Source organism: Aspergillus japonicus, assembly GCF_003184785.1.
Source record: "Aspergillus japonicus CBS 114.51 unplaced genomic scaffold BO86scaffold_81, whole genome shotgun sequence".
Taxonomy (NCBI): Eukaryota; Fungi; Ascomycota; class Eurotiomycetes; order Eurotiales; family Aspergillaceae; genus Aspergillus; species Aspergillus japonicus.
The window spans coordinates 1-24,980 of record NW_020291718.1 but is presented as its reverse complement, the minus strand read 5'-3'; the positions used below and the strand labels follow the sequence as shown (position 1 = coordinate 24,980).

General features: G+C 53.6%; 8 protein-coding genes across 8 annotated transcripts; 4 read left to right on the top strand and 4 right to left on the bottom strand.

Moving 5' to 3' along the window:
* The first annotated feature begins 157 nt into the window (after positions 1–157).
* BO86DRAFT_348112 (ATP-dependent RNA helicase MTR4) lies at positions 158–4,107 on the top strand. Its single transcript, XM_025669302.1, has 6 exons — positions 158–1,043; positions 1,108–1,198; positions 1,257–2,321; positions 2,374–2,969; positions 3,023–3,588; positions 3,651–4,107. Exons 1-6 carry the CDS (start codon positions 255–257, stop codon positions 3,829–3,831), a joined length of 3,288 nt encoding a protein of 1,095 aa, XP_025522951.1. The 5' UTR covers positions 158–254; the 3' UTR covers positions 3,832–4,107.
* Positions 4,108–6,543: 2,436 nt separating this feature from the next.
* Positions 6,544–7,556, top strand: BO86DRAFT_324093 (nuclear envelope protein Cut8; the record flags this gene model as incomplete). Its single annotated transcript, XM_025668460.1, has 2 exons — positions 6,544–6,622; positions 6,691–7,556. The coding sequence occupies 2 exons, from the start codon at positions 6,544–6,546 to the stop codon at positions 7,554–7,556; spliced, it is 945 nt and encodes a 314-aa protein (XP_025522950.1).
* Positions 7,557–8,964: 1,408 nt separating this feature from the next.
* BO86DRAFT_324168 (DUF3984 domain-containing protein) lies at positions 8,965–10,449 on the bottom strand (the record flags this gene model as incomplete). Its single annotated transcript, XM_025668463.1, has 2 exons — positions 8,965–9,155; positions 9,288–10,449. Coding segments are annotated over 2 exons (1,353 nt in total), but the record flags the coding sequence as incomplete, so codon positions are not given.
* Positions 10,450–11,751: 1,302 nt separating this feature from the next.
* Positions 11,752–14,706, top strand: BO86DRAFT_324110 (uncharacterized protein; the record flags this gene model as incomplete). The annotated part of the gene is made up of 5 exons (XM_025668462.1): positions 11,752–12,583; positions 12,641–13,597; positions 13,656–13,973; positions 14,030–14,211; positions 14,356–14,706. The coding sequence occupies 5 exons, from the start codon at positions 11,752–11,754 to the stop codon at positions 14,704–14,706; spliced, it is 2,640 nt and encodes an 879-aa protein (XP_025522948.1).
* Positions 14,707–15,076: 370 nt separating this feature from the next.
* BO86DRAFT_413400 (acetolactate synthase regulatory subunit) lies at positions 15,077–16,315 on the bottom strand. Its single transcript, XM_025674737.1, has 2 exons — positions 15,442–16,315; positions 15,077–15,350 (listed from the first exon to the last, which is right to left on the bottom strand). The coding sequence occupies exons 1-2, from the start codon at positions 16,242–16,244 to the stop codon at positions 15,173–15,175; spliced, it is 981 nt and encodes a 326-aa protein (XP_025522947.1). The 5' UTR covers positions 16,245–16,315; the 3' UTR covers positions 15,077–15,172.
* Positions 16,316–16,578: 263 nt separating this feature from the next.
* On the top strand, positions 16,579–19,711 carry BO86DRAFT_348096 (KH domain-containing protein). Its single transcript, XM_025669301.1, has 10 exons — positions 16,579–16,716; positions 16,792–17,267; positions 17,326–17,405; positions 17,484–17,645; positions 17,881–17,902; positions 17,978–18,030; positions 18,096–18,260; positions 18,313–18,521; positions 18,576–19,134; positions 19,200–19,711. Exons 2-10 carry the CDS (start codon positions 17,069–17,071, stop codon positions 19,221–19,223), a joined length of 1,473 nt encoding a protein of 490 aa, XP_025522946.1. The 5' UTR covers positions 16,579–16,716; positions 16,792–17,068; the 3' UTR covers positions 19,224–19,711.
* Positions 19,636–21,869, bottom strand: BO86DRAFT_392947 (putative RecQ family helicase RecQ). Its single transcript, XM_025672918.1, has 4 exons — positions 21,741–21,869; positions 21,562–21,680; positions 21,422–21,456; positions 19,636–21,362 (listed from the first exon to the last, which is right to left on the bottom strand). Exons 1-4 carry the CDS (start codon positions 21,818–21,820, stop codon positions 19,911–19,913), a joined length of 1,686 nt encoding a protein of 561 aa, XP_025522945.1. The 5' UTR covers positions 21,821–21,869; the 3' UTR covers positions 19,636–19,910.
* A 186-nt stretch (positions 21,870–22,055) lies between these two features.
* Positions 22,056–24,960, bottom strand: BO86DRAFT_459450 (pentatricopeptide repeat protein). Its single transcript, XM_025677360.1, has one exon. The coding sequence runs from the start codon at positions 24,690–24,692 to the stop codon at positions 22,248–22,250; it is 2,445 nt and encodes an 814-aa protein (XP_025522944.1). The 5' UTR covers positions 24,693–24,960; the 3' UTR covers positions 22,056–22,247.
* Between the last annotated feature and the right edge of the window lie 20 nt (positions 24,961–24,980).

The window sequence follows — 24,980 nt, the reverse complement described above, 5'->3', positions numbered from 1 at the left end:
ATGGGCGGAGGAAGAGCTGGAGGAGTGGAACGATAACTCGCGGCAGCGCTCCGGAAGTGCAGTCACGTGAGTATTTCTCCAATCGGGTAAGTTTCACCGGCGGAGAGCAGCAGCTGCCCGCCCGCGGCTTTCATTGTGTTAACCAAAAATTTTGGGGCCGATCGCCTTAACCCAACTCTTCGTCTTGGAAGAGAAGAGAAGCGTCGCAAGTGTCCAGGTCAGTCTCCGGTCTTATTTTCGTTGATCGGTCCACCATGGATGAGCTTTTCGACGTCTTTGACGACCAGCCTCAGGCTGTCAAGCCGGCTGAGGGAGCACCTAAAAGATCAAAGAAAGACAAGAGCAAGAAACGGCAGGTCAATGGCGATGTCAAAGCAACCGCCGCCGCTACCGCCGCTACGGAGGATATCGACATCCCCGACGCCCCCGACGCCCCCGACGCCCAGGTCCCTGCCCCCGTGGACGAGAAGGAACCCGAATCAGAAGACGAGAAGGAAGCCAGCCCTTTTGCCGACTCCAATGACCAACCTGATGCGAAACGTCCGCGCCTCGCGACAAAGGAGGCCGAGCCTGTCTTGGTCGATTCATTCGAGACGGAGCAGGAGCGCGAAGTCGCTGGAGCCACCGGACTGCAAGCTTCGGCCGATTCTGCGTCATTGAAGTTGTCTCACCAAGTTCGACACCAGGTCGCCATTCCGCCGAATTATCCCTATGTGCCTATTTCCCAACACAAGCCGCCAGAGAATCCTGCCCGCGTATGGCCATTCACTCTCGATCCTTTCCAGCAAGTAGCTGTCGCATCCATCCAAAGAGAGGAGAGCGTGCTTGTCTCTGCCCATACCAGTGCTGGAAAGACCGTGGTCGCCGAGTACGCTATCGCGCAGAGCTTGAAGAACAACCAGAGAGTCATTTATACCAGTCCGATTAAGGCGCTGAGCAACCAAAAGTTCCGTGAATTCCAACAAGAGTTCGGCGATTGTGGTTTGATGACTGGAGATGTCACTATCAACCCTACCGCTACATGTTTGGTCATGACCACCGAGGTAAGCGCTCTTTGGCTGGGAAGGCATTCCGACGCAATTCGCGCTAACGCACCACATTTCCTAGATTCTACGTTCGATGCTCTATCGTGGCTCCGAGATCATGCGTGAAGTGGCTTGGGTCATCTTTGACGAGGTTCACTACATGCGCGATGCCAGTAAGTCTTACGGACCCGTTGCTTGCCTTCCTCTTGCATACGACTGACAACTCCACAGCCCGAGGTGTGGTCTGGGAGGAAACCATCATTCTTTTGCCCGATAAGGTTCGGTATGTCTTCTTGTCGGCGACAATTCCCAACGCCATGCAATTTGCGGAGTGGATCGTGAAGATGCACAACCAGCCCTGTCACGTTGTGTACACCGACTTCCGACCAACCCCGTTGCAACACTATTTCTACCCGGTCGGCTCTGAAGGATTGCATTTGATTGTCGATGAGAAGGGTGTCTTCCGCGAGGATAACTTCCAGAAGGCGATGAGCAGCATTGCTGATAAGAAGGGCGATGACCCTTCGGATGCCATGGCCAAGAGGAAAGGAAGGGGCAAAGACAAGCGCTTGAACAAAGGGGGCCAGAACGACGAGAAGAGCGATATGTACAAGATCGTTAAGATGATCATGCTTCGGAACCTCAACCCTGTTATCGTCTTCAGTTTCAGCAAGCGCGAGTGCGAGAACGGTGCTCTTCAGATGAAGAATCTGTCATTCAACGATCCATCAGAAAAGGAGATGGTCCAAACAGTTTTCGACAATGCTCTTAAGATGCTTTCGGAAGAGGATCGGAATCTGCCCCAGATTCAAAATCTCCTACCACTTCTGCGCCGTGGTATCGGTGTCCACCACTCTGGGCTGCTTCCCATTCTCAAAGAAACCATTGAGATTCTGTTCCAGGAAGGTCTTATCAAGGCTCTGTTTGCTACGGAGACCTTCTCCATTGGCCTGAACATGCCGGCAAAGACTGTTGTGTTCACCAGCGTAAGAAAATTTGACGGCTTCAGTCAACGCTGGGTTACTCCCTCAGAATTCATTCAGATGTCTGGTCGCGCTGGGCGAAGAGGTTTGGATGACCGTGGTATCGTGATCATGATGGTTGGAGAAGAGATGGACCCCGCGGTTGCAAAGGAGATCGTACGCGGCGAGCAGGACCGGCTGAACTCGGCTTTCCACCTGGGCTACAACATGATCCTCAATCTCATGCGTGTAGAAGGTATTTCGCCTGAGTTCATGCTCGAGAGATGTTTCTACCAGTTTCAAAACACGGCTGGTGTTGCTGAGCTTGAAAAGCGTAGGGTCAATCTACCCCGAACTGCTTACTATCATGCTAATTGATGTCACAGAGCTTGCGGAATATGAACAGAAGCGTGCGAACATGAAGATTGAAGACGAAGGCACCATCCGTGACTATTACGATTTGAGGAAACAGCTTCAGAAGTTCAACGATGAAATAAGGACAGTCTTTACCTATCCCGACTACTGCCTGCCATTTATCCAACCTGGTCGCTTGCTTCAGGTGAAGCATAAGGACAACGACTTCGGCTGGGGCATCGTTGTCAACAGCAAACAGCGCAAGGCGCCGAAAGGCTCGAGTGAAGAGTACACTCCTCACCAGTCACACGTTGTCGACGTTTTGCTCCAACTTCCCGATGGCAATTCTGTGGGCACTAAGACTTTCGAAGACATGCCAGCTGGAGTGCGGCCGCCTAAGGAGGGTGAGAAGACCTCCATGGAGGTCGTTCCAATTGTGCTTAGCTGCATTCAGGCCATCGGAAAACCGCGTGTCTTCCTCCAAAAAGACTTGAAGTCCAAAGACGCGCGGAATTCGATGAAGAAAACTCTTACTGAAATCCACAAGCGTTTCCCGGACGGCATCGCTACTATGGACCCGCTCGAGGACATGCAAATCAAAGATGATAATTTCAAGAAGACTCTTCGTGTGAGTAGACCTGTCCTTGACAAACTGTTTACATATCGCTAATCATCCAACAGAAAGTCGAAGTCCTGGAGTCTCGACTGTTCACCAACCCGTTGCACAACTCTCCCCGTCTAGCGGAATTGTACGATCAATATTCGGAGAAGGTGGAGCTGGGAAACAAGATTAAGGAGACGAAGAAGAAGATCTCCGACGCCATGTCTATCATGCAGCTCGATGAACTGAAATGTCGCAAGCGGGTCCTTCGTCGGTTCGGTTTCATCAATGAAGCCGAGGTCGTACAACTGAAGGCTAGAGTTGCGTGCGAAATCAGCACGGGTGACGAACTGATGCTGAGTGAGCTTCTTTTCAACGGTTTCTTCAACAAGCTTACGCCGGAGCAAGTCGCTGCCGTTCTGAGTGTCTTCGTGTTTGAGGAAAAGACCAAGGAGACCCCTGCTCTAACACGGGATGAGTTGGCCAAGCCCCTCAAAGAGATCCAAGCGCAGGCTCGGATCGTCGCCAAGGTCTCGCAGGAATCCAAGCTGGCCGTCAACGAGGAAGAATACGTCAACAGTTTCCACTGGGAGCTGATGGAGGTCATGTATGAGTGGGCGAACGGAAAGTCCTTCTCTGACATCTGGTAGGTTCCCTTCTCTTGCTCGTGAAAAGTTTTCCCGCAATGCTAACCTACCGTCTGCGCAGCCAAATGACCGATGTCTACGAGGGCAGCTTGATCCGAGTTTTCCGCCGACTGGAGGAGTGTATGCGCCAGATGGCGCAGGCAGCCAAGGTCATGGGCAGCGAAGAACTTGAGAGCACTTTCGAAACCGCCCTGACCAAGGTGCGTCGGGATATCGTCGCCGCTCAGTCCTTGTACCTATAAAGCACCATGCTATCGTTGTTTCACTTCGCCCCCCTCGATTGTGTCTTCTCTCGCTTCGACTTTGGTGGTTGGGCTATTTTTCTTTTTACCTTGGTGGTCGCATATCCGGCGTCAGGCTTCACAAAAAGGTTCATGTATGACTTTTTCTTGCCGTTTCCTGTTCCTCATATCGTTTTTATGTCTACATATTTCTCTCTGTAAATGAGGGTGTCATTTTTGTGCGACACCCGATTTTAGATGGCGCAGTGCTCTTCCAATCCCAGCAGGCCGTTTCCCAGTTGATCTTCGATCGACTCGATCTTTTTGCTTCTCGTCCTTTCAATCAATTGGAACTGTAGCCACGATCAAAATGGGGGACAGGTAGATCGGGTTGGGCTCTTTATGGAATTTGTGGGGTCCTTGGGGAAGCCGACGAAGCTCGTGAACGAATCATGGATCCGATGGCAGCAACAAAAACAAGCCCTCTTTGGCAGTGGGGAAGACAAAGGATACAGATGATCTAGTATGTCTATCAATAGTCTTTGCCCCACTGAGGGGATTTACACTTCTTTGAATGAGCGACAGCCGCTGCCAACCAAAAAAAGCCCCAGGAATAGCAGCAAATCTTCAACCAAGGAATGGGGACATTTCCGGGAAGCTAGATCGAGGGTTAAGTTACTGTTCTGAGACGGTAGGCAGCCATTGAGAGAGCCATGTGGAACCTTGTCCCTGCTGACGTACACGAACAGTGAACTATTCCTGTAACATCCATCGGGGTGTACTTTGCGCAATATGTTTCAGGTGCAGTCGAGATTCGAAGATCGAAAAGGACATCCTAGGTTCCTCACTTCGGACGCGGGGACGGGGATTGTCCAAACGATGATACATGTTGTTTGTGCTGTACATGTCGGCTAAGAGGGTCGCATGACTGTTTCATACTCGCTCTAACATGGAAAGGATTGTAGGAATTGGTCTACTTGCGGGATGATCCTGAGAGAGAAGGTCAGTGGGGGGGCAGGCAGGGCTGCTTGAAAGCGCCGATGGGTACGGAGATATCGATCTATGGGCGGAAACATCCCCCTTCTTTTTACCGCATACACAGTAAATTGTCATCCAAGTCTGGCCGATGACAATGTTTAGTGTTGTGCCATGAGTTTCTTTAGCGTTCCCTGACTCCGGTATCGGGTAGGCTAATCCTGAAATTGAAGTCTTACTGTTTCGCAAACAATTGAAGATGGGAGAGGGGGGGGGGGCAACCCCGCAAGGATGGTGGTAGATGTTGATGGTGAAGGTTTGGCGCAAGGTCGCTTGCTGCGTTGTGCTTTATCTAGTAGTTTCTAGTATCAGGCATGCAACTTATCTAAACCATCCACATCGAGAGTGCATTGCCTGTGTGAGGCTGACCTAAGTCCATGCTGGGGCTATATCTATCCGAGTTTCAGGATCACGACTGGAAATACAACATTGGCGGAGCGTTGATCTATTGGCGCTGCCGGGTGGTGGTGGCCTTGGTATTGCTGGTGGGGGAGGGGGGTTTGTTGGCGTGAGTGACGATGAATCAATCTACTTCGCCTAGATTGAATGGTTCGCTTGCGAGAGACAGGCCAATGTGTTTATAATGGCTAGGAGGACTCTTCGAGTACAGTACTTGCCTGGCTTGGTATCCTTAACGATGGTGGCAATGCTGTCATGGTCATATTCGCTCAGATGCGGTTGTATCTGAGTCAACCGGCGTGGTTAATTTCCGAGATGATCTAGATGTGAGACTGCTTTCAGACTATTGCAATCGTGCAGAGAGCAGTGCTGTATGGTTCATGTGGAATTCAAGTGCTTCTCTGAGAGAGGAAGGAAGGGGTTGCAAAGAGCGAAAAGAGAACTGAATCATGTCGGACAGTTTTTTTTTTTTTTCTCTTTTATTGTTTAGAGTTGACGCTTGGGAAGTTGTGGTCATGCGGCCGATGAGGACTAAAGTTATGCGAATGGATTGAGAGATTGCTGCTTTGCTGCAAGACCTCGGAAATTAAAATGATGTACGATTTTCTTGCCACGGGGCTGCGATGCGGATTCTTGCAGACGATGATGAGTTAATTGTTTTGTTCAAGGGCAGGAGGGAGATGGAGATGGTGGTAAGGTATCTGTATGGGTATAGTCGGAGGTAATCAGTGTCAGTGTCGACAGTAAGGATAACTTAGTGATAGAATAGAATCTCTGGTAAGAGAAAGTGCATTGAAGGCTTGCGTTGCCTCCCGCAACCCGTCCCGAGGCTCCACCGCCTCTCGCTCTTCTTTCTTTGCAGTGGTCTTTCTTTCTCTCTCTCTCTCTCTCTCTCTCTCTCTCTCTCTCTCTCTTTCCCCACTAAGGCAAACAGTCATTAAGTGAACGGGTGAAACTGCCTCTCTTTCCCTTTCTTAGTCTTTCTCCTCCTCCACTTCATTCCCATTCCTGCAACTCCACCACCAATTACTACCTTCACCACCACCACCACCACCACCACTACTACCACTACCTGACCATCTTTTCCTTCCCTTGCTTCTTCTTGCTTTTCTTTTTCTCTTTCCCACACTTTTCTCAAAACATTCCCCTCTCTTTCTCTCTCTCCCCTAGACATCTCCTCGTGCTCCTAGCTGACGGCCTTTCCGTCCCTCGTCCTCGTTTTCCCTCCGTTGGCTACGCTACGACCCTTCCTCTCCTTTTTCTCTTTTGCCCAACCTTAAGCGGTCGGTGGCCATCATCATGAACAGTCTGGTGGCTACACCACCTGTGCCTCCTCACCACTTCTACGAACCTTCTCGCCTCTCTCCTTCCCGTCCAAGTAAGATTAAGATTCCTTATCAGTCCTGCGAAATTGTTTTCCGTATACTGATTGTCCCGTCCCTTTAGTGTCTACCCCAACCCACACGCCCAACCGCAAACGGAAAGCCGATGATGATGGCAACGATCACGATGGCCGAATGTCCGCATCTCCCACCAACTCTCCCGCTTTCACTCCTCGAACCCTTCCATCCAACCGACACCATATCAAGCGTGCTCGTCCAAATGTCAGCGGGCGGCCTTTGTCCCTGCCCCGCTTGCTAGAGACCTTGGACACCGATGCACTCCGGGGCGTTCTCCGCTCCATGTGTGAGCGTCATCCGGCCTTGATGGATGAGGTCATTCATACTGCTCCGCGACCCAGCGTAGCATCCGCACTCCAGGTGCTTCGGCACTATCAGTCCAACCTTCAGTCATCATTCCCGTTGGGCGGCAGCTCTGAATCAGATTACGCCTACAACCGAGTCCGGCAGCCGTTGGGGAGTTTGTTGGATGCTCTCAGTGACTTCACACCACATTTTCTTCCGCCAAACGAAACACAAGCCTCCGTCTCTTTGAGCTATTTAGATGAGGCAACCGACATAATCCACGCTTTGCCCCGGTGGCACACACCCCAAAACAATCTAGAGCGGGACTCTGCGTACGACGAGATTTGCAAGGCCTGGATCTTGGTGATTCGGGAGGCTGCCAAACGTGGCGGTGGAATTCAGTTACAGTATGGTGGTTGGGATCAGAAACTGGCAAAACACAACCAAAACTCCGGCGGTAAACTGCAGGCAGCCGTCAACGAGCTCGGTTCCAGCTTAGGGTGGATGCACAGACCGGATGCCCAAGGCTATGGAAGCCCTGGAGGTAATGACCTTGGATCCATTCGTGAGCAACTCTTGTCGGGCACATACGGGCTCGGCACCCCGGTCAAGGTTGGGCCATGGTAATACCGCCAAAAATTGACTGTCAGCTTCATCTCCTCGCATCTTCTTCGTCCCTCCGACCTACTCCAAAAAATAACATCCTTCACGACACTTCTTCTATCGCCCTCCTAATCCAGAGCTAGTGTCCGAAACCTCGACCGTGCAATGTCCACGTATGATACGATCACGATACTTTATCGCATGAAACTAGAGTTGAGGGTCAGCTTGGCGTTTTGCAGTGTGCAAGCAAACACTTTTTCTTTCTTTTGCTTTAATGTGTCATACTTTGGGAAGCCGCTGCCTTCATCGCCTACTCTCGATCTAGATTGCCAGCTTTCAGGCCCCGGGTTCAATTCTTTTTCTTTGTGTTCAACATGTTCCATGCGTCCAGATCCTCCTTGCATTGATACAGTCCGGCATGGTTTTCTCTCTTTTCTTCGCACATTGGCTTCTTCATTCCTTTCCTGCATCCATGCGACTTCTTTGCATTCATCTTATCATATCACGACGAAGCTTCAAACATTCCCGTTGACCCATTAACACACGTTGTTGTCGTCCCACAATCCTGTATACCCTTTTATTCAATTATGTTCCCTCAACTAATATCATCCTACCGGTGTCTGGCTTATTATTGGGGTTTTGCAAGGAGGCTTTCTCTACATTTTCTGCCGACTTCCGCGGGCCAAGTTCTACGTGTCAATCTAAACTAAGAAGCAACAAAGAGCATTCGTTTTAGCAGTGGTGGAGGCTTGTACAGTTCACTAGGAGCGAATTGGGCGATTTTCAATGCAAATGCAGGGGTTGGGCTCTATCCATCAGTCCTAACTGGTTAGTCGATGTATCTTACGAGCAAAACCACAAATCTTGAGCTGCGTGCAGTGCCCAGGTAGCAGACACAAAATTGAAGCTCAATGGTTCTAGCCGTTCAGATGTATGGCATTTCTGTCTTCGCTAAGTCACTAGAGAAAAAGGTATCCAGCGTTGATAAATAAAAACCTTCCATCGAACACGCATGTGTAGCTCCCTGAGGTCCCCTGCTATATGTATGTCCAGGTTGTTTCCGGTAGTGCCTCGTAGGTAAGTGAGCCTCGCTCCTCCTAATGCAGTATCATATGCGGGGACACACTGTACAGCTCACACCAGCGTCATCGACAATCCAATGACGCAGCAATGAGATCCTCGTAGACAAAGAACATCTCTCTGTGCATTTATACGTGTCCCGCCCCGTGGCTGTGCCGTACATAGCAGGAAGGAGTAGGGAGAGAGCCCTAGGGAGGGGACAATATCATGTAGATCCCGCAGGGTACAGTACAGTACACGGGTACAGTACATACACAAACAGGGGTGCACACAGCATACGGGCTGCTTCTTTTTTATTATTTGGGAGGTTTTGCTCTCCACCCCCGACAAAGGAATGGAAAGGAAAAAGAACTCAAGACAGCGCACGTTTCACAGCCCGGAACAGCCAGCTTGCATCGCCCCAGCCGCCTTGGTCTCCTGGCTTCTCACAGACCGAAAGGACTTCTGACTCGGCGACTGACATCGTGTCGGTGTCATCTGCTGCGATTGATGGTGAGGTTGTTGTTGTTGATGATGATGCTGCCGCTGCTGCTTCTGCTGCTGCTGCTGCTGCTGCTACATGGGTAGATGAGGTGTCGTTTTCAGGATTGTCAGGACGGTGGTCTGCGATGGTGATGGTTCGGGATTCGACTACAGTGTTGTTGTTGTTGTTGTTGTCGCCGCCACCGGCACCACCAGCAAAGGAGAGCGGCCAGTCCTCGACGCCGAATAGGGTCCATTCGACCATGCGGTCAATCCAGCTGCCGAGTCCGAAGCCTCGTTCCCGCGTGAGGCGTTGCAGTTCTTGCTCGTCGATCTCGTCGGACTCGTCGCCCGAGTCGAGGTACGGGTAGTCGGAGGTGAAGGAGGAGAGGTCGTCCTCTCCCTCTTCCTCGTCGAATGCGGCGTTCTCGTCGCGTTGGATGGACGCCATCTCGGCGCGGATGCGCTCGTCGACGAAGTCGGGGATGAAGTGGCGGGTCTGTTGTTGCTGCTGTTGCTCCTCGGTCTTCTGCGTGCTGCTATTGGTGCTGGTGCTGGTGCTGGTCTGAAGCTCGGCCGTTCTGCTTTCGCGGCGGGAGGAGGCTGTGGTCGATGTTGCAGTGGTGGTCATGCCGAGGCTGGTCATGGCGAGGTCTGCTCTACTGGCCACCCGGCTGCTGGGGCGGGACCGTGAAGCCCGTCTGGAGCGGGAGTTGGCCGCGGCTGGAGTGGAACGTCCGGACCGGCCATGTCGAGGACTACCCCCATGGGACCAGCTGGGATGGTGGTGGCGGTTGTGGTTGTGGTTGTGGTTGAAGAAGTCCAGGCTGAGTTGATGGTCGTCAGAGACGAGGCTCGTCGAGCTCTGTCGTTTCACGAGCCAGCTCTGGCCCTTTTCTTCGCGGGTCGAGGACGCGAGTGCGATGCCGGCGCGGAGCATCCATTCTGTGTCTTGATGGTGGTTTGCCGGGTGACGGGTACGGGTGCTATGGTTGGTGTGGTGAGGCTGGTGAGGTTGGTGCTGATGATGGTGATGGTGGAGGGGGCTGCTCGCACCCCGGGCTTGCAGGTTGGGGTCACTGGCGTGGTGGATGCGGCTGGAGCTCTTGCTCCGGGGATAGTGTCGCGTGCGGGACCCGCTGCGGGAGTGGGAGTGCGAAAGCACCCCCGGAGTGCCGGGCACGGAGAAGCTAGCCAAATAAGACCTTGCGGTGGGCGGGTCCGGGCTGTCGTGGTGATTGTGGTGGGGATGGTCGAAGTAGTCTGGAACCTCTGCCTCCTCCTCCCCCCCGTCGGCGAGAAATCGTGGGTTCAGTGGAGCGAGAGAGACATGGTGCAGGGAAGGATACGATCGTCGCGATCGAAAGGCGCTCTGAATTGGTGGTTGTGTGGGGACCTGGGTTTGCTATAGTAGGTGATAGTGTTTGATGAGCATAGTGTAGGAAGGAGAAGGGGGTGGAGTACTCCGTAGATTGCATCTCGAAGTAACTATATAGTTAGAGTGCTTACCTCCATCTGGCAGGATCCGATCGATTGGATCGGAGATAAATTGAGGGACTGGGGGAAGAACGTGACTCAAATGACTAATGTGGAGAGAGCGAGAGAGCGAGAGAGAGAGAAAGAGAGAGAAACGAAGGAATCGGAGTTGGAAGGGAGCAAATGGAGTCCTTAAGAGGAAACTGTCGGCTCTCGCAGACTGCAATTAGCCTTGGCCCGCGCATGTGAAAATGCGGGCAGGACACTGAGATTGACAGGACAATGGCACCACCATCAATAACCATCATGCATCTATCACTCCATCCTTCAATCAGTCGATCCGACTTCAGATGGACCGAGATCAGCACTCGGGATTCAAATCATGGAATCGACGACCGTGTGCCTCAGTATAAAGACCTTAACTGGCTGGATCGGAATGGTAAAACCGCGTTTGGCTGGGAATCGGTGCTCGAGGTCGGTGGTGAGGCGAAAGTCAATCCATGACCCTATTACTAACCTAGTGACAGTTGTAACTCTTTCTATTTTTATACAGGGAAGCTACTAACTAATCTACAGATTAGATCGTTAGATCGTTAGATCGCAACAGCTGGGAGGATTCTATGTATGAGTACTGTAGTAGTAGTTATAGTGTTGTTAGGGGAATATTGGTTCTACAGAGCTAGTGATTCATAGGCAGTACCACCTCCATTGCTTCATGTGCTTGCTTGCTTGCTTCACCATCAGCTCCTGACCAAGTCACTTGAACCATCGTGTGCTATGTGGTCAACCTCGTACAGTACCTCGTACAGATAACATGGTTACTGTAGGGGAAGATTATTCATGGTGACGACGACGAATGCCACACCGCCCTGGCGAGGCACGATCCGCCCTCCGTCGGCTTGCTTGTCCATCTCCAACATCCTTCCTTCATCTTTCATCATTCATCATTCATCATTCATCATTCATTCTCTTTGAGCTGAGTTGACCTTACGTCTTTCCTTGGAGCTCAAGCGCTCGTATACCTATTTGCCTTCCCTTTCCTCATTTTGCTGGTGTTCTTAGCCCCCTTCAGCCTCCTTCAATCCTGTAGCAATCACCTATCTCTTACCTTGTCTGCCCAGGCGCCTATCTGGCCCCCGTTTCTTATCGTGACACCGAGCTTAGTTCACCAACCACCACCTCCACCACCACCAGCTCCGTCATGACGGACGAGGCAGCCAGGCCTCTGTTGGACGGTGATTCTAGGCCAGGCTCACCTCATCCATTTTCTTCACCCAAGGATGGAAAGACACCTTCGCTCACTTATCAGGAGCCTCGACCGTTTGAATTGTCCGATGAATCCGCTCCGCTTCTAGTTCGTCGGGGTGACGATGAGTTTCTGGGGTACGGCGGGACCGACCCCAGACAACGAGGTGCTTCCGATCTGTCGCGCCGCTCCCTCTCCTCTGACCCCTCCTTAAAGAAACGACGGGGCAAAATCCGATGGCCCATTTTCTGTGCCGTGATCTCAATCCTTGCAGTCGCTGCTATACTAGTCTTTGCTTTTATTGCCCCAGCAGCTGTGAAGGAGTACGTGAAAGATGCAACGGTCTTCAACCCCACCAATGTGTCAATTGCATCAACGACCGCCACGGGAGTCCGTGCTCGTATACAAGGGAACCTGATCCTTGATGCAGAGCGCATCAGAAAGAGGCCGGTACGGGATCTAGGTCGTTTCGTCACCTGGATTGGAAGAGAGGTCGAGACCGGAGAGTCCGAGGTGGAAGTATATCTACCCGAGTACGGCAATGTCCTCGTCGGCACCGCCTCTCTGCCCCCACTCAACATCAATATCCAGAACGGCCATGTCAATCATGTCGATTTCATTGCAGATCTGGTGGCAGGCGACGTTCAAGGCATTCGCTCAGTAGCCCTGGACTGGCTAGACGGCAGACTCGGCCACGTTCGTGTAGATGGCAGAGCAACAATGCACCTCCAATCGGGCTTGTTGGACCTGGGCACACAGACGATCACTGACTCGATTGTTCTGCAAGGTATGTATTGTGGCGTGAAAATCTCTCTCTTCCCCAGCGGGCTAACCCAATCGACAGAGGGCGACATTCCCCCGGTGCCCATGGTCAACGTGACCAATCTCAACGTTCGCGATGCGGACACCCCTGGAGATGAAGGAGCAATGGTCGTGGACGCATCCGTTGCCGCTATGGTTCAATCCCCTTTCTCCCTCAGCATCCCTCCGCTCGGCTTCACAGTCCTGGTGCCCAATTGCTCACCAGGGGACCCATACATCACAGTGGCCGAGGCCATGACCGAGGGATTCCCGGTCACTCCCGGCGAACCAACCCTGGTTAATGCCAGCGCTCTCATTCGAGGGCTTTCGGACGACTTGACGAAAAATTGCCCAGGAGAAAAGAGCTCCCCGCTTGATTTTCTAGTCAAAAGCTACGTTCATGGTCTTGGAACAACCGTCTACGTCCGTGGAGCTGACGCGCCCTCCTTGGATACTCCGGACTGGATTGTGGACGTACTCAAAAGTGTCACGGTACCGTTCCAGTTTACTGGCCATACCCTGGATAACCTTGTCCGCAATTTCACTATGTCGGATGTGCACTTCAGCTTGCCTGACCCTCTGGCAGAGCCGGACTCACCCGAATCCCGTCCAACAGTCTCTGCTCTGGTGAATGTCTTAATCGGGCTACCGAAGGAGGTTGGACTCGAGTTCGATGTGCCCCGGGTTCGGGCCGATGCTGATGTTTTTTACCTCAACCGCAAAGTTGGATTCTTGGATCTCAAAAAATGGCAGCCAGCCAACTCAACCTTGCTTGAAGATGTCGACGGCACTCCGGCAGTGTTGATTGACTTTGCCATCAAGAATGCCCCGCTGAGGGTTACTGACGACAATGTTCTCACGGACCTTCTCCAAGATCTCATCTTTTCTGGTAAAACGATTAAGCTGAACGTGACAGCCAATGTAGACGCGGAAGTATCCACGGGGCTCGGCATCCTGACGGTCCGCGAGATACCAGCCGAAGGAGAGGTCATCGTCAAGCGTTAGTCGCTTAGCTGCTCTGCACCATGAGGCTACTATCCAAACTGACTATTACTTAGCCCCGTACGGTGGCTCACTCGATGAATTCAAGCCACAGATTGAGTCGCTCAAATTAAGCGACACGAGTGCGTCGTCACTACTCGTGGAAACGGAAGTCAATATTACGAATCCTACGCCGTATGCTGCTTCGATACCCTTGATAGATTTCGTAATGTTCTACAATGGCTCAAGAGTAGCCCACCTGACGGCGAAGAACGCTCAAATCACCCCCGGATTGAACAATGGCCTTCACGTGGACCTTGTATGGAGCCCTCTCAGCTTCGATGGCCCATCTGGTGCCACCGCTGGGCGGGACCTGTTGTCCCAATATATCTCAGGTAAGCTGAATCGACAACACTGCAGCCGTTTTGGTACCTGATTTGTACTGCTGTAGGGTCGAACACTACCGTTACCATACGGACACACGAGAAGAGTATTCCCGCACTACCAGGGCTAGGACGGGCGCTTTCAAGACTGAGTCTGGACGTGCAGATTCCTCGTATCCCTGTCCCTCAGGCACCGGGACACGAGCCTGATGCGGGCAACGGGTCTATGGGATTCATACAGGGAGCTACGGTATTTTCTACTTTCATGGACCTCGTCCTTTTGTTATGACGATGATGACATTGGATGCCATGTAACCCTTGATGTACTATGTCATCATCGCGCCAACTCACATCGGCTTGATGAAACTGACTAATGCGATCCGGGTGCTATTAGATGCACTTGTGGTCATCGACGGCCGAGTTCACACTGTCTTCGCCGTTCCCCAACACAACAATTGAGATTACTTCGATAGATGCTCAGGCGTTCTACCAAGCAGAGAGCGAGGAGGCAGAAGTCGGCTCCATCGACTACCGGATTCCGTTTCCGGTCCCTCCAGGCCTATCTGTGACTCCGCGATTGCCAGTAGATTTGAAGCTGGGCGGAATTGGCTACGATGCGTTGAGACGAGCCCTTGGCGGCTCTCTCCAGCTAGACGCCGTCGCGAAGGTCGGCGTGCAGATCCAGCATTATAGAGACTGGGTGGTGTATCATGGCAAGGGCATCAAAGCAAAGGTAAAGCTCTGATTTGGGTTTTTTTGGGCCACCGAGCCAAGTCGGAGTTTGGGATTCAGGAGTTTCTCTTTCGGCATAGAAGTTTTGGTTTGGCACGATGCTGGAATGCTTTTCAGGTCGCAAAAAGAACATGTCAATGGCGCTTTGCCACTAGTCTACTCTCATATCACAAGAATAGCAACTTTCCGATAGCTTACCGTAGGCCATGCGCAAGAAAGTGGCGCCGTGCCTCGGCTACCTAATGACTATCTACTAAGTAACTGATCGCATCTACTTCACTCGATGACTCATAGCCCGACGAGTAGGAAAACCCAGTCGAATAGTTTTTATGCCGTAGCATTTGGGAAAGATACCTAGCACAAGCAAAATGGCCAATTTACAGGGAGCGCAGTCTGCTTAGAGATAGAGAGAAAAGAATACAGCTTGTTATTTTTCATTGCAGGATATTCGACGTTGGATATTAGAGGAAGGACAATGTTTAACCAGGGGGAAGGGTGCTAGCGTCGACAACATCGGCGGCATCCTTCTCGAGTTCCTCGGTAGGCTCAAAGAGAGGAGAACGGGGCAGGGCCATGAGACCGGTGCGAGTGGATTCGAGGACACCGAAGGGAGCGATGAGCTTCATGAAGGAGTCGATACGGGAAGGCTTAGCCGAACTGGTTTGTTTTGAGTCGGATATTAGTTTGCCAGTCGACTTTGAACGGGAAAGAAGACCCCCACAGAACCAAAGGGGAACGAATTACTCACACTTCGACAATGCAGTTGTTGGTACTGATATCCAGCACCTTACCCCCGAACTGGTGAGTCAGGCGGGTGATGGCGTCGAGATGCTCGTGCTTGTGGCGGAGGGCCTGGCTGTGCGGCAGGTTGCGCGGGTGGAACTCGGTCTTCGCGATCTGCTGCTTGGCGTCGCTCTGGCCCGGCTCGCCGGGGGTGGTGATCTCGCGGTGGTGCTGGAGCAGCTCCTCGAAGAATTCGGGGCCGAGAATGCTGACCTTGGCGAGGAGGAGCTCGCGCTGCACGAGCGCCGAGTCGGTGTAGTCCAGCACGGCCCAGACGGGGACCAGGTCGTCCAGCTGGCGGCGGGCCTGCTCGACGACGCCGTCCTGGCCCTGCAGGACGATGGTCATGCGGGACAGATCCTCGACCTCGGTGTTGCAGACGACCAGGCTGTCGATGTTGAAGCCCCGGGCCGCCAGGATCCCCGACACGCGGGACAGCACGCCGGGCTCGTTCTGCACCAGACAGTTCAGGATGTGGCGCTTGGGCGGGTTCGTCGGCACCGAGGGCGTCTCGTACAGGATCGACGAGACCGCCGTGGGCGCGTCCCACTGCGGCGACGCATCGTTGACGGGCAAGGGGAGGGGAGAGCGGCGGTGCAGCGCCTTGTAGGCGAGCGCGGAGGTGGAGCTGGACGAGGCCCGGAGGGAGGAGGAAGTCGTTGTGAATCGCGGAAGCGTAGCGGCCAGGCGCGAGGTGCGGCTGGCCACAGCGAGGAAGGGCGTCGTTGACGCTGTCGCAGACAGCATCACGGGGCGCCGGAATGCCATGATCGCCTGAGAGGGGGGGTAAAACAGGCTTCCAAGGGGGAGGGCGAGGATGCAAAACCGGGGGATTCGTGAATTTAAGTTTCGCAGTCATCGATGGGCAATTGGCATTTTATGTCGGGGCCGCCTTCCGACCTCGGGGTTGCTGACTCAGTCCTCCGTCCGCCGGTCGCTGCGCGGCGCTCAGCTGGGGGCCCTGGGCTTTCCAACTGTCTTACCGCTTTGGGAATTAGTTCTGCCCCCGGCCCAGACTCTCATCACATGATCTGCATCTTTCCCCGTTGGGATCTCTTCTCCTTCTTACTTCCTTCACTCTAGTCCGTACTCCGTAACTCTCCACATCTTTTGGATCAGTGGCTGATGATAGTAGCTTTGATTGATGATCACTGACTTCGCTCTTGTGCTCTGTGTGATCTACAGTTCGTGTACGACTCAGATGTTGTGCTGAGAAGATCTCAGGCATCACACCTACTACGTGAGTTACTCTTCACCTGTAACTTACTCCTACTCCGAACAGTGACTACTGACTGACACTAATCTACGGAACTAGTCTAAGTTACTCTAAAGCACACCCACTTAGCTTAGCGTCCACCAACTGGACGTTCTCCTGCTCGTCTGCAACTCCACCGCCTCCCGGGAAAGTCCTTCGCAAACCAAGACTTCCCAGTAACCTTGCTTTTGGGCCCTATTTTAGCCTTCTTCTCGCTGGCTTCTTATTACTTCCTTGACGTCTCTCCTCATTCCATTCGTCGCGCCCCCTCTTCAAATTTCCTCATTATCTATTTTTCTCTTTTTCTTTCTCCCGCCTGTGAACCACTGTAACCCTCATGGAAGAACACCGCCCCAAACGTTCTCGCTTCGATCAGACCGAGCCTGATTCGCGGCGCCCGTCTCGCTTCGACCGTCGCTCTCGGTCTCCGTCGTCGCGACAAACCGATTCTGCTCGAGCCCGCAGCCCCCTTAGTCGAGAGCCTCGCAGTCCCAGCGCAGACCCTGCGAAGAAATCCGATCCTGCTGCCGCCGCTGGTATGTTCGCAAGTTGTCTGGCGGTGGAATCGCACAGTGCTGACATGGTTCGATACAGCCGCCGCTGCGGCCAAGATCAACGCCCAGTTGCAAGCGAAGAAAGGAATTCAGCATGTCGACGTTCCCCCAATTCGCTCGGTAAGCATACTCAGACTCCATCGGTCGCATACCATCAGCGAAGGAATCGTCACACTGACCTGACCCCCGCTTGATTAGTCCGGAAGTCCTATGCCCAAGTCTGGTTCGCCTGGGGACGTCGATGCCTCAGGAAAGCTGAACGCCGAAATCTACGTTGCCGACGGAGACTATATCAAGGACATCGAAATCAATGATTTGCGCAACCGCTACACGCTGACCAAAGGCTCTACTCAGAAGATGGTAATTACTCCTGTTGCACCTGCTGATCTTCCAGGCATCTTGTTCGCTGGCTGGCTGGCTGGCTGGCTGGCTGGCCGGCCGGTCAGCCGGCGGTCATGCGTTCTCCTCCCTTTGACCCTCTGTGCCTCCGTGTTTTATGACTGTGACTAAAAACTTACCCAAGTCAAACGACCTTCTACACAGCATCTCACTTCCCCTCTTTTGCATCTGCTGACCTCCACTGCGTGACATCTAGATCAAGGAAGAAACTGGCGCCGGTACGCCTCCATCTCATACTTTTATCAACTGTTGACTGCTCAAGAAGGAAGCTCACGATTGATTCTTTTTTCAAGATGTCACTACCCGAGGAAACTACTATCCCGATAAGAGCATGGCCACGGCCGCGGTATGTTTCGCCCTTTTTCCGCCCCTAAGAATCATGAAATCTGACATTCTCGATGCGTATGATAGAACCCTCCGCTTTATCTTCACGTCACGAGCACGAATAAGGAAGGCCTCGAGAAGGCCGTCGCCCTGATCGATGAGCTTATGCAGAAGGAGCTTCCCAACCTGGTCGATGAGCGACGATTCCGCCGACGAGAGCCGGAGCAGGTAGAGCGTGATGAGTTCGGTCGCGTATGAGATATATCCAAAGGTCCACATCTGCTTCGAAGCTAATGGTGTACAGCGGAAATGGCCCGAGGAACGCATCCCGGTTGACCTCGAACCCATCCCAGGTTTCAACCTCCGAGCTCAGGTCGTTGGCCAAGGCGGCGCATACGTCAAGCACATTCAGTCGAAGACTCGTTGCAAGGTCCAGATCAAGGGCCGTGGCTCAGGCTTTATGGAACCCAGCACAGGCCGCGAGAGCGACGAGCCGATGTTTTTGCACGTCGCGTGAGTAGTAACAACTTTCCTCAGTCCCTTCACCACCACTTACTGGTATCACAGTGGCCCCGACCCCAATGACGTCCAGAGTGCCAAAGAGCTATGTGAGGACCTCCTTGCCAACGTCCGTGAGCAATACCAGCGCTTCAAGGAGAACCCGCCCCAGCACAGTTACGGCGGTTATGGTCAGCGTGGTGGCGACCGCTATCACGGAGGAGGCTATGGCGGCGGCGGTGGCGGCGGCGGAGGCTATGGCGGGGGCTATGGAAACCACCATCACAGCAGAGACAACAACAGCCACAACTCTCCGTCTGCATCGGCGAGCCCATCCACACAGGGTGCCCTAGGGGCCTCGGGATCGGGCACTCCCAGCGCAGCGGACTACAGCGCCCAGTACGCCCAGTATTATGGATCGGATCCGTATGCAGCCTACGGTGGGTACCAAAACTATGTCGCCTACTACCAGTACTACCAGCAGGCCGCTGCTCAGCAGCAACAGCAGCAACAGTCCCAGAGCCCTGCTCCTCCCCCGCCTCCTCCTGCCGCCGAGGCTCCTCCTCCCCCGCCCCCGGGCTCTGGCTCTCCCCCACCCCCTCCGCCCCCAGGCGGCAGCTATAGTGCAGTAAGTGGTTACCCTCTGACGGATCTGACAGATTGACATACTGACCCTTCGATCCATCCTGATAGGTCCCGCCTCCCCCAGGATTGTAATTCTATAGCTACGCACTTGAAAAGCGTCCTAACAATCCCGTATACTACAGAGCCAGTCTGATAATCACCACACTCAGAACGTGCATTGAAGGAAACTACTACAGTCATTTTAGCTGCTTACTTACCTACCCAATCAGCGCCTGCATCACGCCGATATCTATCTGGCTTCTAAAACTGTCCGACTGACTGATTTGCTTGGCTAGTATTTGTAGTATTTGATTTGTTTCGCTTAACCTCCCTGGTTTGCCCTATTGGGTCACTTGGTGGTGGTGCTGGTGCTGCTACTCAACTTCTGTAGAGAGCCCCCAACCGAAAACTATAGTCCCAGAGGTGTCCTACGATGCATGACCAATTCTTGTTGACTTAGAAAAAGCTTATCCTATATTGATTTCTAGCCACTATAGCTCTCCGTCTTAAACATCTCGACATGGTGATGGCCGATAAATTAGGAACGCGAACCATACGCACGCTGTGTGTGCCTTAGGTGATTCGAGGAGTTCCGGTGTCGCAAGGCGCAGCGCAACAGATGAATTCGTCACTGATTCCTCATCCATGCCGATCTACTGGATATAAGCTTGAGGCTTGCGTCGTTCAACAATTAGATATGGCAATAAACAGATTCTAGAGAGCTCCAAGGCAGCGTAATGATTACGCTATGTTCCCTAGGCGACGTGGTCGGGAGCGTTTCTAGAGATCGCCTCCCAAATCTCGATACCCCGGGAACATCTCCGGGAACATCTTCTGCATGTACCAGGGGACGTTCATATCGACGAAGTCGTCCGCGTGGCTTTCCGGCGCCATTCTCGCCTTCCGTCTCGCTATCCCTTGCGAGCCCTCCTTGCAGAAGTCGCACGCAAAGTCGCAAGGGGAGGCGGTCGGGTTCATCGTCTGGGTCGAACTGGGGGCCTGCGAGCCCATCTTCTCGAGCTCGAGGTCCCCGAAAAAATCCTTGATCATCTCGTGGCGGCACCGGGCGATGGTCTCGCAGTAGCCGATGACCTTCTGGAAGCTGGCCAGCCGGGCGAACTGGTTCTGGACCGTCGAGTTGGTTCGGTTGCTTTTGGTGGTATTGTTGTTGCCGCTGCCGATCGGCCCGCCGCTGCGGTTGCGGGCATTCTCGACGTCGCGCTGCAGCCGGTCGAGGATTCGGTCCCGTTCCTGGGTATTGTAGTAGACGATCGAGGCGGCGGCCCGGCCGTCGCGACCGGCGCGCCCGGATTCCTGGACGAAGCCCTCAAAGCTGCGCGGGGGGCTCCAGTGGATGACGAACCGCACGTGCGGGCTATCGATGCCCATGCCGAAGGCGGTGGTTGCGACGATGATGTAGAAGGCCGGCTGGCTCGGGGGCGGCTTCCCGGCTTCCCGGTCGTTGTCGTCGCGGGATCGAGAAACAGGCTGGGTGGATGTCCATTCGGTCTGGATGCGGGTTCGCTCCTCCGACGAGAGACCGGCGTGGTAGGCTACGGCATGGATGCGGCCGTCCCAGGCTCGGGAGAGCGCGCTCGCGAGCTTGTCCGAGACAGCCCGGAGGGGTACGTAGATGATCCCCGACACCGGGGGTAGCTTCGCAGCCTCCTCCGCGCCCAATCGCGCCTCCCGGCGGTTCTGTACGGCCTGCAGCCATGCCACAAAGTCCCGGATTTGGAAGTCTTCCGGCTCGGTCGGATCGCTCGCAAAGTCATCCAGGTACCGGACCTCGTAGTGGATGTTGGGGCGGGCGGAGGGGGTGTTGAAGATGCGGAGCCGGAGCGGATCCAAGCCCAGGAGCTTGATGATGTCGGCGCGGACACGCGGGGTGGCCGTCGCCGTTAGAGCACTGATCGGGACGGGCGGGTTGGACAGGGCACGTCGAAACCAGCCGAGTTCCTTGTAGGCCGGGCGGAAGTCGTGGCCCCATTCGCTGATGCAATGGGCTTCGTCGATGGCAATGCGGATCAGCTCCCCCTGGGAGTGGATCGTCTGGAGATTGCGCCGGAAGGTCTCGGTCTGGCAGAGCTCTGGCGTCACATACAGGAGGCGAGTCCTCGGATGGCCGGAGAGAAGGTCGTCCAGGATGACTCGTCTTTCGGAGATCGGCGTCGTGGAGTTGATGGTTGCTACTGCGACTCCAATGGCTTGTAGTGCCTTGACCTGATCTGTCTGCACACCACCTGCGTAAATGGGACTGTGGCTAATACGGAAATCCTCGAGAGGCTTACCATAAGCGCCAGCAGTGGACAGATAACAACAGTCACTGTGCAAAACGGCAGAAAATCAGTCAACCGGGTTTGGGGCGCGATTACGGCAGCAGGCTAAGCAAAGTGACAGTCCAGGGAAGAATGGCGATGGGCCAACCAACCTCCATGGCTGGTTACTGCTGGGAGTTGGAAGCATAGGCTCTTTCCAAACGACGTATTGGCTTGTAGAAACACATCGTGGCCTTCCACAGCGGCCGTGATCACATCGCGTTGCAGTGGTCTGCTCGTCCCAGGTTAGCGGATCTATCATTGAAAGAGAGGAAGACATAGCACAACGTACCTGAAAGAGTTTTTATGGAACACACGGCGCAGATAGAAGTCTAGGTCCACTTTACGGCGCTGCAGACCTCCGCTGACCATATTCGCAGCATCCCAAATAGTATGGAAAACGAGAGTTGGGGGATGGGGTGAGTTGGGTTGGGAAGTTCTCGCGGGAAGCGCGACGCGGTGTTGGAGGAAAGAAAGCGAACACGATACCACGTGATCCAGTATAGTGGAATTGCCCTCGGATGGAGATAAGAAGAACTTAGGAGCAAGTGCAGAGTTCATGTGGAATAAATAATTTTTTATCTTCATTGAATGATGGTACAGACAACTCCACTGACCTAAGCTCGTATGACCGCTGTACAGAACAAGAACACGCCAATGTTGAATCCATCGCTGTGTTCGCAACCAATCTCTACCTGAGGGTATATCTATCTATCAGGTCTATATAATAATGTACACGCACCTTGGAAAAAGGCCCACCGAACAGGCAACAAAAAGAAATTAACAATCACAGATCGCTTCAACGCCACCGGACGTTTTTCATCTGCTTCTCCAGTTCCTCCTTAACGGCCATGACGTCCTGCGCCCTGCGCTTCCAGGGTTGCCAGAGGCGTTCCATCTGGAGCCATACTTCCATAACTTCCTGAGGTCCGCAGCAACGCCCAAACGCGCGAAGGATGGTCAAAATCATGCGACGACCGAGAAATACCCCGTTCTCAATTTGACGCTCCAATTCCTCCTCTGGCGCATCGGAACCAAGTGCCTCGTCATCGCGTGCTGGCCTGTTGGAGACATCACCGGGCTCGAGAACTGTGTCGGGTTCCGTAGGTATGATCTCCCCAACGCTTGGCTCTTGCACTTTGACAGGGGTCTCTTTTTGTGGTAAAGAGGTGTACAAACCGGTTGGCGCGTGCGGAACCGAGGGCTGTGCGAGTGAGATGTACGATTCAAGCAATGGATTCTCCCATGTGGGGCTTTTCCTTCGAGGGCGGGGATGAAATTCTTGTTCAAACCGCGACTTGGATTCGTACAGGGCTCGCAGATATGTGTTCCATGCCACTCGCAGTCTCTCCGCTGTCCACCCTTCTCTTCGCCGCCCATGATGGGCGAACCCATCGAAGAGGAACATGTATATCAACCCGCGCGGTGGTACAGCAAAAATCTTCTCCATGTCAGTGATGATAGACATCAGGGCCCCAATGTCGCCGGTTTTTTGGGCGTATAAGGACAGAAGGATGCGGAATGTGCGGGTGTCAGGAGTGATGGCGATCGCTTTCTGAAGCGTGCGATAATGATCTGGCATGTGATCTTTGAGGTGGGCGGAGATCTCTAGGAGGCGATTGAGCCTTTTCGATCTTGCTCGGTAACTCTTCATGTCGGTGGTTAAATTACCATGAATGGCGTGAGTGCGGGAGCCCGCAGCCTGGTTCATCATCATTTGTCCATAAATGGCTTCCGCTGCTTCCACATCTCCGGCAGAGATGAAGGCGGCCATCAGGCAGTTCATAACGGCAGTGTCAACAATCTCGCCGCTCGAGGCGAAATCATCGAATGCTTGCCGGACGCCATCAGCATCATGCTGTTGGCCATGACGATAAATTCTCGACACTTTGCCGGTGCGTCCGAATTGGAGACCTCGCTCTTCCATTTCCACCACGAGCCGATCAGCAACGGTGAATTGACCGGCTTTGATAGCAATGTCAAAGAGGATGGTAAATACAACCCCGTCTGACTTGACTCCGCCCCAATGCTCCATCTTCTGCCAGAGACCGATCGACCTTACTAAATCTCTTTTATATACTCTGCCCGATGCCCGTCCTGCGAGATGAATAGCAGAAGTCCATAAAGAGCGGGACACCGGAAGCTTGGCAATAACCATATCGTCAAGCAGCGCCAGGAACCGTCGCGCTTCCACCCACCGGCGGTTCTCAGGGGTTGCAAACCGGCGCAGCAGAGCACCCCGACAAGCTTTCGAGAGACGCGCAACTCCCGGGTGAGGAATATCCCTGTAGAGTCGGAATATGTACTGATTTGATTTGCTCTCGTCCCACACGGCGTCCCGAAATCTCGTAACCGAATCGAGCTCCACAGCATCGTCCGACATTGCTTCCTTAGTCGACGACGCTCGTGCCGATGATGGGCTCACCATGGTTCGATCCCTGGTGACTAGATCTGCTGCCTGCTCCCAATCGAGTGGATCTTCGAACAGTGTTTTGTAAAAATGTGAGACAGATTTATGTAATGCCTTTGCGGGTGTTGTCCTTCCCTTGTAGCCGTACTTCTTCGGCTCGCATTTTCCATCCGGCATCTGAGTTGTAGTATCATTCGTAGTTGCGTCGTTGCGCGCGGGAGAGTTGGCCTCGCTCTCTGGTGTTGTCTTCTCTGCGACAGACCTAATTTCATGTTCTTCCCGTGGACCACTGTTGTCCTCCCCGTATGCAGCGAAATTGCGGTTGCCAGTGACGTTTGCACTGTGCGTTCGCGCGCGAGGGCCCTGCGAGGGCCTGTTCACCCACACATAGCCTTCTTCATTGTCGTCCTTCACCCTCAATGCGACTCCCGAGTTGAACATCCGTTGCGTCCTTGGGTGATGCAAACTTTCCGGTGACGAGCTCAGGCGACCAGGAGGACGCGTGGAGGAAATTTCCCCGGTCTGTCTCAAGCGCCGGTCCTGCCAGCTGACCGCATTACCTCGGGAAGATTTTTGGGGCATTGTCGAAAATGCTCTGCCACGAGGCGAGTGTTCGCGGCAGTAACCGGCCACCACCAAGGAACCAACGAATACGTCGGCTATAGACGCCGCAGTGGGGCGGGGCCGTCTGGAAGCAAGTCGTCTGACGGAGGCATTGTAGGAGAACGAATCGGGGGTTGACATGAAAGGGTAATTGAGGGACAAGCACGTATCCAATCGCTGCGAGAGAGGCCGCAGATCGGGCGAGCTCGGGAACCTAGTGGAAGGAGGCATGAGATGACAGACATCGTGGCATTGGATCAGCCATGCATGTCCCGAGGAGGTCTCGAGCAACAATTCCTGGGGAAGTTCAGGCGGCGAATGTATGGATATGGGGATGCGACGGGGTGTAGAGATGAGGGGAGAGGAGGGGAGGGGAGGGGAGGAGTAGAAAGGGAGGAGAGGAGAGGAAAGAGAGGGAAAGAGAAAGAAGGGGAAGGATCAGTTCTTTGATAGTTGTAACAGTTCGAACCAAGTCAGAAGGAGAAGAGGAGAAGAGGAGAGGAGGAGGAGGAGGAGGAG